This window comes from Oncorhynchus masou, chromosome 29, assembly GCF_036934945.1.
Source record: "Oncorhynchus masou masou isolate Uvic2021 chromosome 29, UVic_Omas_1.1, whole genome shotgun sequence".
In the NCBI taxonomy this organism is placed as follows: Eukaryota; Metazoa; Chordata; class Actinopteri; order Salmoniformes; family Salmonidae; genus Oncorhynchus; species Oncorhynchus masou.
Genome location: NC_088240.1, coordinates 72,776,261 through 72,787,556, shown reverse-complemented (window position 1 = coordinate 72,787,556; position 11,296 = coordinate 72,776,261). Strand labels below are relative to the sequence as shown.

The 11,296-nt window shown below is 42.3% G+C and overlaps 1 protein-coding gene across 1 annotated transcript; it reads left to right on the top strand.

The window, feature by feature from the left end:
* Nucleotide 1: 1 nt before the first annotated feature.
* Nucleotides 2-7,338, top strand: LOC135520461 (sialoadhesin-like). The gene is made up of 6 exons (XM_064946045.1): nucleotides 2-142; nucleotides 257-634; nucleotides 4,843-5,106; nucleotides 5,282-5,551; nucleotides 5,726-5,825; nucleotides 6,116-7,338. Exons 1-6 carry the CDS (start codon nucleotides 85-87, stop codon nucleotides 6,186-6,188), a joined length of 1,143 nt encoding a protein of 380 aa, XP_064802117.1. The 5' UTR covers nucleotides 2-84; the 3' UTR covers nucleotides 6,189-7,338.
* Nucleotides 7,339-11,296: the final 3,958 nt, after the last annotated feature.

Sequence of the window (11,296 nt, the reverse complement as noted above, 5' to 3'; positions counted from 1 at the left end):
ACAGACAGAAAGACAGACACTGTCGAGGTCTTCGCTGCTAATGTAAAGAAGGACAGTGAGTAAGGGAGTGGGGGAGCGTCAGAGATGTCTTTGGGAGTGTTCCAGACTGGCTGGATGAGGCTGCTCTCACTTATCCTGCAAGGTAAGACTGATCATATGCATCATTATCATACGCAGCACACTTTTAGCATGGTATGTGAATAGACATACCAAGTATTGTATTGTAAATTATATTCATTCATTCCTTGTATCCCAGGCTGCTGTGTGGGTGTCCTCTGTAGTGACTGGGCTGTGCGTGTCCCCTCCGCTCCCCTGTGTGCCGTGGCCGGCTCGTCTGTGGTCCTCCCCTGCTCCTACGGCTACCCTCAGCCCTACCAGGTGCTGTCTGAGATGTGGTGCCGGGACCAGAGCCGCTGCATCACCCCCAGGTACGTGTACCATAGCCAGGGCATCTTCCCTGAGCCAGCCTCCCAGGGCAGAGTGGAGTACCTGGGGAAGGAAGGAACCAGGAACTGCTCCCTGAGGATCTCTGATCTGAGGAGGTCTGATAGCGGGACATACGTCTTCTATTTTATCACCAACCACCCAGTGGAGAAGCCTCCTGGACAGCCTGGAGTAACCCTGCTAGTGGCAGGTAAGAGCACAGTGCTTATTATATGTTTTTTTGACACATATTTTGTGTAAATATGCCTTGTGGTCAATGATTAAATGTAGATAGCAACTGACCAGTGGCGAGTTAATAAAGTCGCATTGAGTTAATAAAGCCTCATACAAACATGGTCTCTTTTTTGCTTTCTTGAGTAAAGCAGCTCCAAAATGCAGGTGTTTCAGCCTAGCTGAGTGCTTTCTGTGGTGGTGGGGCAGGCAGCGTAAAATACAGAGCATAGGGGTTAGTAATGTTCTCTTGGCTCAGTGTTCTGTCACTCATGGGGACACTATGTCACAACAAAATCTACAGGGGAGAGCTCGAAAATTCATGCCCCCTGGGTGCTGCCACAGATTTACATTCGAAGTGCTCATCCAAGAAGGCTCAAGGTCATTGCCCACAGTTTTACGTCAAATCACGTTATATCTACCGATGCTTTTGATTGGACTGATCATGTCAACATAATACTTTCGAAATCTTAGCTAGCAAGCTAGATAAGCAGTCTTCATCATGAATCAAGTTGACAATCTACTGGCAAATCCTTTTCAATCCTTATCATATGAAGATCCTGTTAAGGCCCGGGACAATACTGCCCCCTTTGGATGAATTGCGTGCCCATAGTAAACTGAAAAAAATCTGTCCAAAATTGCTAATATATGCATATAATAATAATAATTGAATAGAAAACACCAAGATTTACATGCTGAAATCGCCACTGGAACCAAAAATCTAAAATGTTGATTCATCAGACCAAAGGACAGATTTCCACAAGTCTAATATCCATTGCTCGTGTTTCTTGGCCCAAGCAAGTCTCTTCTTATTATTGGTGTCTTTTAGTAGTGATTTCTTTGCAGAAATTTGATCATGAAGGCCTGATTCACAGTCTCCTCTGAACAGTTGATGTTGAGATGTGTCTGTTACATGAACTCTGTGAAGCATTTATTTGGGCTGGAATTTCTGAGGTTGGTAACTCTAATGAACTTATCCTCTGCAGAAGAGGTAACTCTGTAGCTAAGAAAGTAATACAACGTGTATGTTTTGCAGTAAGCTGTTAGTAGCCCATGTACCTCACCCTAATAATTTGGTCCCTTTCCCCTCATAACTTAGCCACTTGTTCTGACTTGGTGGTGCACCAATAGGCTGTTTTTAAGAAATGTCATCATTGAATATTGTAAGAGCTTTCATTGTCTACGTATATGCCCCTTTATTTATCCTTCGGTTCTGACTTGGTGTACAGGGAGAATACTGTAAGAACGGCCCGTGTTCTGAATTCTGTCTCTGTACATTTCAAAAGTGCTGAACAAAGAGTTATATTGACTACGTCCATCTTAGCTCGCTCATTAATGTCTTAATCGAAATTACGGATGGCCTCTTATCCGCTCATCGTTCCCTTATGCCATAGTTTGTACATCTCAATTGTCAGTAGAAACCACATTTGTTTAAGCAAGTCAGCCATATCAGCTGTTTTTTTAAGGCAGTAAATGAGGCTGAATTAATCGTATTGCGGCCTCTGGTAAGGATTCACTCCATGGTGATGAGGAGAAAGATCTGCTGTTGGGACAGCTTTATGTATGCCCCAACAGTTTGTGGGCACCGTTTGTCACTATTAGAGTGCAATTAATGTATTGTTTAGTGTTGTCTTGTGTTTAAAAAAAATGTTACGTTACTGTAATGCAGGGATGCTGTAATGCATCGTTACATGTTCAAAACACAAACATTTAATATCAGCATTCAAGGTTGTTTCCTGTACATACAGTACCAGTCAAAAGTTTGGACACAACTACTCATTCAAGGGTTTTTATTTATTTTTACTATTTTATACATTGTATAATAATAGTGATGACATCAAAACTATGAAATAACACATATGGTATCATGTAGTAACATAAAAAGTGTTTAACAAATCAAAATATATTTTAGATTCTTCAAAGTAGCCACCTTTTGTCTTGATGATGGCTGTGCAGATGGCATTCTCTTAACCAGCTTCACCTGGAATGCTTTTCCAACAGTCTTGAAGGAGTTCGCACATATGCTGAGCATTTGTTGGCTGCTTTTCCTTCACTCTGCTGTCCAACTCATCCCAAACCATCTCAATTGTGTTGAGGTCAGGTGATTGTGGAGGCCAGGTCATCTGATGCAGAACTCCATCACTATCCTTGGCCAAATAGTTCTTACACAGCCTGGAAGTGTGTTGGGCCATTGTCCTGTTAAAAAACAAATGATAGTCCCACTAAGTGCAAACCAGATGTGATGGAGTATTGCTGCAGAATGCTGTGGTAGCCATGCTGGTTAAGTGTGCCTTGAATTCTAAATAAATCACTGACAGACTCACCAGCAAAGCACCCCCACACCATCACACCTCCTCCTCCATGCTTCAAGGTGGGAACCACACATGCAGAGATCATCCTTTCAACTACTCTGCGTCTCACAAAGACACGGTAGCTGGAACCAAAAATCTAAAATGTTGATTCATCAGACCAAAGGACAGATTTCCACCAGTCGAATATCCATTGCTCGTGTTTCTTGGCCCAAGCAAGTCTCTTCTTATTATTGGTGTCTTTTAGTAGTGATTTCTTTGCAGACATTTGACCATGAAGGCCTGATTCACACAGTCTCCTCTGAACAGTTGATGTTGAGATGTGTCTGTTACTTGAACTCTGTGAAGCATTTATTTGGGCTGGAATTTCTGAGGTTGGTAACTCTAATGAACTTATCCTCTGCAGAAGAGGTAACTCTGGGTCTTCCTTTCCTGTGGTGGTCCTCATGAGAGCTAGTTTCATCATAGCGCTTGATGGTTTTTGCGACTGCACTTGAAGAAACTTTCAAAGTTCTTCAAATGTTCCGGATTGACTGACCTTCATGTCTTAAAGTAATGATGGACTGTCATTTCTCTTTGCTTATTTGAGCTGTTCTTGCCATAATATGGACTTGGTCTTTTACCAAATAGGGCTATCTTCTGTAAACCACCCCTACCTTGTCACAACACAACTGATTGGCTCAAACACATTAAGAAGGAAAGAAATCCCACAAATGAACTTTTAACAATGCACACCCATTAATAGAAATGCATTCCAGGTGACTACCTTTTGAAGCTGGTTGAGAGAATGCCAAGAGTGTGCAAAGCTGTCATCAAGGCTGGTTACTTTGAATAATCTCAAATCTAAAAAATATTTGATTTGTTTAACATGATTCCATATGTGTTATTTCATAGATTTGATGTATTCACTATAATTCTACAATGTAGAAAATAGTAACCATAAAAACCCTTGAATGAATCGGTGTGTCCAAACGTTTGACTGGTACTGTACATTTAGTGTGTAACTATTTGACTCATGAGAATAGGAGAGCAGTCTGCACAGAGATCAGGTCTGACCACAAGCCTCAGAGGTTCCAATGAAATGGATGTCACCATAATGTCTGAGTCACTCTGAGGAGAGGAGCCATTGCTTCCTTGTTTCAGTATGATCACATGATTCAGAGAGACTCTCATAGTGTTCTTACAGTTCCTCACAAAGTTTGTTAATTTCTTAATATTTACTAATTTTCTCATTAACTTACTGAAAGTCTTTCTGAGTAATAATGACAATGCTATTGATATCTGTATGTACAGTACCAGCTGTTGACAACAACAGTGAGAGCTCGCTTGTAACTAAGAAGTTATTGTACTTTAAAACCTGGTGGTATAGTTGCATGCCCTACGACCACAAAGACTGTATGCAAAAATTGCGGAATTGTAGCAGGAAGCCACATGGTCTTGACTGTCGGTATGGAATCGTCCTTTGGGTGACCACCCCACCGCCTCTGACTCATAATAATGCCCAGACAGCCACCACTACAAACACAACAACATATGGATATACATTTCAGTGTATTTCCATTTAAAACAGGAATAGACAAATAATCTGATGTGCCCTGTCCTGTTATCTGTCTGCTATGTCTTATTGGGCTCCCAAGTGGCGCAGCGGTCTAAGGCACTGCATCTTAGTGCAAGAGGCATTACTACAGTCCCTGGTTTGAATCCAGGCTGAATCATATCCAGCTGTGATTGGGAGTTCCATAGGGAGGCACACAATTGGCCCAGCGTTGGCTGGGTTTGGCCGGGGTAGCCCGTCATTGTAAATAAGAATTTGTTCATTACTGTCTTGCCTGGTTTAATAAATAAGAAAATTGCTTACACATCTCTTGTCTACTTTCAGATAATTCCAGTGAAGTAGCAGTGTCCCTCAGTCCCACTGGTGATGTTGTTGAGGGCAGCTCAGTGACGTTATTCTGCTGTAGTACTACCCACACTCCAGTGGAGGGCTACACCTGGTACCAGACTGGAGGCTCCACGGCTGGTGATAAGAGACAGATGATGACCATCACCAATGTCAGCACAACAGACAGTGGAAACTACTACTGTGAGGCCCTGACCACTAATAGACCAATCTACTCCTCAGCGTTGTCTATTAATGTCCAGTGTAAGTACTTTGAAATCACAATCACAGATAATGAATGAATCAGTAACAATGTTTGACATGAGTTTTTTTGGGACGCTCTTTGACAGGTTAGTATGTACCAGACATCTCTCATTGTTACACAAATATAGGAAACTATACTGTAAAATACATTTTTTTAACCTTTCTCTGCCTTCAGATGCTCCAAAGAACACATCAGTGTCAGTCAATCCTTTTGGGGAGGTAGTGATGGGCAGCTCTGTGACTCTGTCCTGCAGCAGTGATGCCAACCCTGCAGTAGAGCGCTACACCTGGCTTCAGAGGACAGAATCCCAAGCTTCACTGAGAGGGTCAGGGCAGAGTTACAGCATCACTAACATCAGCCTTGAGGACAGTGGGCAGTACTGCTGTGTAGCGATGAACAAGCATGGATCACAGAGCTATACTGTAACCATGACTGTGGGGAAAGGTAGGTACAAGGGGATGCATTGAACATATACATTATTTGTAGTCTAGTCTGTAATAAAACATCACGATTATGCCACCTGTTATTGTACATTTTCCATTGAAACAAATGACACTATGTACATGAGTGTGAAGCTATCCATGGCCTATAGAGCTTACAGTAGTTTATTCTCTGCAGTAAATGGCCAGTCCTCCATATTGTGGAGCTTGGTGGTGCCAGTGGGGATCCCCATCACTCTGACACTGATCATCATTATAACAGTGGCTTGCATTAGGAGGTGAGTGATAGAGTTACAAATACAGTGATCTAATCTATAATCTCTGTATGTATTTGGTTTGCGCTGTATATATTTCTACAACTCCTGTACCTTTGAATGTTTTCTTTTCATTTGATATCTACAGTATAACTTTATATTGTCTATTAACTGTATTGTAGTCTTCCATCTGATGCGTTTAGTGGAAACAGAAAACATTATCAACCAAAACAGAGAATCTCCAGTAGAAAATAAAGACAATATACCAAGTTTATTAAATGATACGTCCGACCAATAACAACTTTCCCCTACAGGAAAACTGTCCCAGCATCAAGTCAACAAGGTTACAGTCTTACAGAGACCACCATCCAGCAGCCATTACCATAATACTACATAAAGGATGACCATAACAAATGAGACACTTAAGTTAACTGGAACTGAAAGGGAACTGAATTAACTCTGGTGGGAGATGTTGTGCCCAGTTTACTGCCACACAGTGGCACTGTTGTGTAGCTGTGTCCAGCTGTATTCTTTAATAACATGTACAGTAATATCTGTAGAATGTACTGTGCACCTCATTTCAGCTCTCTACTGTAGAAAATAAGTAATTTCACTGTAATAGGCCTACTGTAATTTACTTATTTTATGATGGTGAGTTGTTGAGGACTGGATGACCAAAAGTGAAACGACAACCAGAGATTAGTTTCAACATGTGTAAATATATATTTAAATTGAATTACAATTATATAAAAATGGATCATATATAACATAACCAATGCCATGCTACACCACCCCAGGCTGAGCTCTGCCTATTTTAATTTTAATTTTAAATGTAACCTTTACTTACCTAGGCAAGTCAGTTAAGAACAAATTCTTATTTATAATGATGGCCTACCCCGGCCAAACCCCAACGACGCTGGGCCAATTGTGCGCCGCCCTATGGGACTCCCAATCACAGACGGATGTGAAACAGCCTAGATTTGAACCTGGGACTGTAGTGACACCTTTTGCACTGAGATGCAGTGCCTTAGACCACTGTATTATATACAAGTTCTTCAAGTTTGAGTTGAGTGGCAAAATAAATAAGTCAACAACAGGTTGCAAGTTCAAAAATAATAATTATCCTCCATTAGTGAATAGAAACGGAATTACTGAGACTCTCTCAGCCTGGTCAAAAAGGAGGTCATAACAGTACATAATTAATAAAAGCAACAAACCTGTCAAGTTCTGACCCTAGTTCTTGTGTTATTTCTTTGTTTTTAGTTGGTCAGGACATGAGTTGGGTGGGTATTCTATGTTTTGTGTTTCTAGGTTGGGTTTCTGTTTCGGCCTAGTATGGTTCTCAATCAGAGGTCAGGTGTCGTTAGTTGTCTCTTATTGAAAATCATACTTTGGTAGCCTGGGTTCCACTGTTGGTTTGTGGCTGTTTGTTTCCGTGTCTGTCACCACACGGTACTGTTATCGTTCATGTTCACATTTATTGTTTTGTATTTCTTAGTGTTAAGTTTATGTTTTAAAATAAACGATATGGACACTTCCCACGCTTCACGCATCCTTCTCGAGGGCTCAGACGAAGAGGAGGAACGCCCTTGCAAAACCAAACAACCAAAAATACAGGTTTTGGTGCAGTCGAGGGAAGATCTAACAAAATATTACTTCAACTTCAATTCAAGATAAATAAACAATATTCTCTCAAACTTAGTCAGATAGTTACAAACTAAACCCGTCACATGGCCACTTCCCTCTTACCAGCACCTTCCCCCAGGCGGCTGCACCTCAAACAAAAAAATTAACTGTCGTCAAATGAAATTTTGGGATCAATCATTAAATTTTAACAAGATAGAAGCATGCACAAACAAAGGATGCTCATCGTCACACCTGAGACACATACTGTACATTACAAGTACAATACAAGACATTTACAGTGCCTTCGGAAAGTATTTAGACCCCTTGTCTTTTTCACATTTTGTTAGGTTACAGCCTTATTCTAAAATGGATCAATGGATCATTTTTTTCCTCATCAATCTACACACAATATACCCTAATGACAAAGAAAAAAACGTTTTTTAGATTTTTTTTTGCAAATTTCTAAAAAATAAGAACTGGAATATTACATTTACGTAAGTATTCAGACCCTTTACTCAGTCCTTTGTTGAAGCACCTTTGGCAGCAATTACAGCCGACTCTTCTTGGGTATTACTCTACAACTTGGCACCTGTATTTCGGGAGTTTCTCCCATTCTCTGTAGATCCTCTCAAGCTCTGTCAGGTTGGATGGGGAGCGTCAGCTATTTTCAGGTCTCTTCAGAGATGTTCCCGAAGCCACTCCTGCATTGTCTTGGCTGTGTGCTTAGGGCCATTGTCCTATTGGAAGGTGAACCTTCACCCCAGTCTGAGGTTCTGAGCGCTCTGGAGCAGGTTTTCATCAAGGATCTCTCTGTACTTTGCTCTGTTCATCTTTACCTCAATCCTGTGTGGTGGTGAATTTCTTTACTATCAAATGAGGAGAGACAAAGGTATCACACAAGTCAGAGTTATACTTAAACTAAATCTTTAATCACTTACTAATAAGGGAGCAGGTCAATACAATGCACACATATAAAGTGAATTGATTGAGTGCTCTACGATAATGATGGCTGGTCGACGATTCACGCTGTTAGGGTTCGTTCCTTTCATCCTTGTCAATCATTGGCTCATTGGTGAAATTTGCATTATGACAATATCTTGAATTAAATCATTCTAAAACCTTAATTAATGCAATTGCAGACAGTAGTTGACAATCAGGAACATAGCATTCATGTTTCCGAGTAAGTTCCACTTCAAACAAAAGGTCTCAAGTTGTTTTGTTAAACCGTAAGTCTAGCCCTGGTGATGTCACTACCCATGTCATTACCTTTTTACTCCTGAGACCAAAACCATGCCTACAAAGCTATATAAACAATGGCTTTGAGTGTTAACTAAAAACCTAGTAGTAAACATCCACTCTCCAAAGTTGATTTATAGTGGAATGTCTGACTAGTCTTATCTCCTTCACTCCCCTTCAGAGTTCTGTCTCAGTCACACATTTGTTTTTATAATATGCAGAGAGAGAGAACTAGAAAACAACTGTGGAACAATTCTAAACCTCTATAATGAATATACAGTGGGGAGAACAAGTATTTGATACACTGCCGATTTTGCAGGTTTTCCTACTTACGAAGCATGTAGAGGTCTGTAATTGTTATCATAGGTACACTTCAACTGTGAGAAACGGAATCTAAAACAAATCCAGAAAATCACATTGTATGATTTTTAAGTAATTCATTTGCATTTTATTGCATGACATAAGTATTTGATACATCAGAAAAGCAGAACTTAAAATTTGGTACAGAAACCTTTGTTTGCAATTACAGAGATCATATGTTTCCTGTAGATCTTGACCAGGTTTGCACACACTGCAGCAGGGATTTTGGCCCACTCCTCCATACAGACCTTCTCCAGATCCTTTAGGTTTCGGGGCTGTCACTGGGCAATACGGACTTTCAGCTCCCTCCAAAGATTTTCTATTAGGTTCAGGTCTGGAGACTGGCTAGGCCACTCCAGGACCTTGAGATGCTTCTTACGGAGCCACTCCTTAGTTGCCCTGGCTTTGTGTTTCGGGTCGTTGTCATGCTGGAAGACCCACCACGGCCCATCTTCAATGCTCTTACTGAGGGAAGGAGGTTGTTGGCCAAGATCTCGCGATACATGGCCCCATCCATCCTCCCCTCAAGACGGTGCAGTCGTCCTGTCCCCTTTGCAGAAAAGGAATCCCCAAAGAATGATGTTTCCACCTCCATGCTTCACGGTTAGGATGGTGTTCTTGGGGTTGTACTCATCCTTCTTCTTCCTCCAAACACAGCGAGTGGAGTTTAGACCAAAAAGCTCTATTTCTGTCACATCAGACCACATGACCTTCTCCCATTCCTCCTCTGGATCAACCAGATGGTCATTGGCAAACTTCAGACTGGCCTGGACATACGCTGGCTTTAGCAGGGGAACCTTGCGTGCGCTGCAGGATTTTAATCCATGACGGCGTAGTGTGTTACTAATGGTTTTCTTTGAGACTGTGGTCCCAGCTCTCTTCAGGTCATTGACCAGGTCCTGCCATGTCGTTCTGGGCTGATCCCTCACCTTCCTCATGATCACTGATGCCCCACGAGGTGAGATCTTGCATGGAGCCCCACACCGAGGGTGATTGACCGTCATCTTGAACTTCTTCCATTTTCTAATAATTGCACCAACAGTTGTTGCCTTCTCACCAAGCTGCTTGTCTATTGTCCTGTAGACCATCCCAGCCTTGTGCAGGTCTACAATTTTACCCCTGATGTCCTTACACAGCTCTCTGGTCTTGGCCATTGTGGAGAGGTTGGAGTCTGTTTGATTGAGTGTGTGGACAGGTGTCTTTTATACAGGTAACGAGTTCAAACAGGTGCAGTTAATAATACAGGTAATGAGGGGAGAACAGGAGGGCTTCTTAAAGATTGGTTGGTGGTGCCAGTGGGGATCCCCATCGCTCTGACACTGATCATCATTATAACAGTGGCTTGCATTAGGAGGTGAGTGATAAAGTTACAATATGTTTAAGAGTTAAAATTAAAGTGATGTAATCTGTAATCTCTTTGTTTTACGAGAGGCGTAGCTGTCTTAAGTACTGCATAGCAGGTGCAGTTAGGTCACAGTTATGAAGACTTAGGACACTAAAGAGGCCTTTCTACTGACTCTGAAAAGCACCAAAAGAAACATGCCCAGGGTCCCTGCTCATCTGCGTGAATGTGGATTAAGGAATGCTGCAAGGAGACATTTGGACTGCAGATGTGGCCTGGGCAATCAATTGCAATCAATTGCAATGTCCGTACTGTGAGATGCCTAAAACAGTGTGACAGGGAGACAGGACGGACAGCTGATCATCCTCGCAGTGGAAGACCATGTGTAACAACACCTGCACAGGATCGGTACACACCTGCGGGACAGGTACAGGATGGCAACAACAACTGTTACACCAGGAACGCACAATTCCTCCATCAGTGCTCAGATTGTCCACAATAGGCTGAGAGAGCTTGTAGGCCTGTTGTAAGGCAGGTCCTCACCAGACATCACTGGCAACAACGTAGCCTATGGGCACAAACCCATCGTCGCTGGACCAGACAGGACTGACACAAAGTGCTCTTCACTGGCGAGTCATGGGTTGGTCTCACCAGAGGTTATGGTTGGATTCGCGTTACACCGAGGCCTGAGCTTTACACCGAGGCCTGTACTCTGGAGCGGGATCGATTTGGAGGTGGAGGGTCCGTCATGGTCTGGGGCGGTGTGTCACAGCATCATTGGACTGAGCTTGTCATTGCATGCAATCTCAACACTGTGCGTTACAGGGAAGACATCCTCCTCCCTCATGTGGTACCCTTCCTGCAGACTCATCCTGACATGACTCTCCAGCATGACAATGCCACCAGCCATACTGCTCGTTCTGTGCGTGAT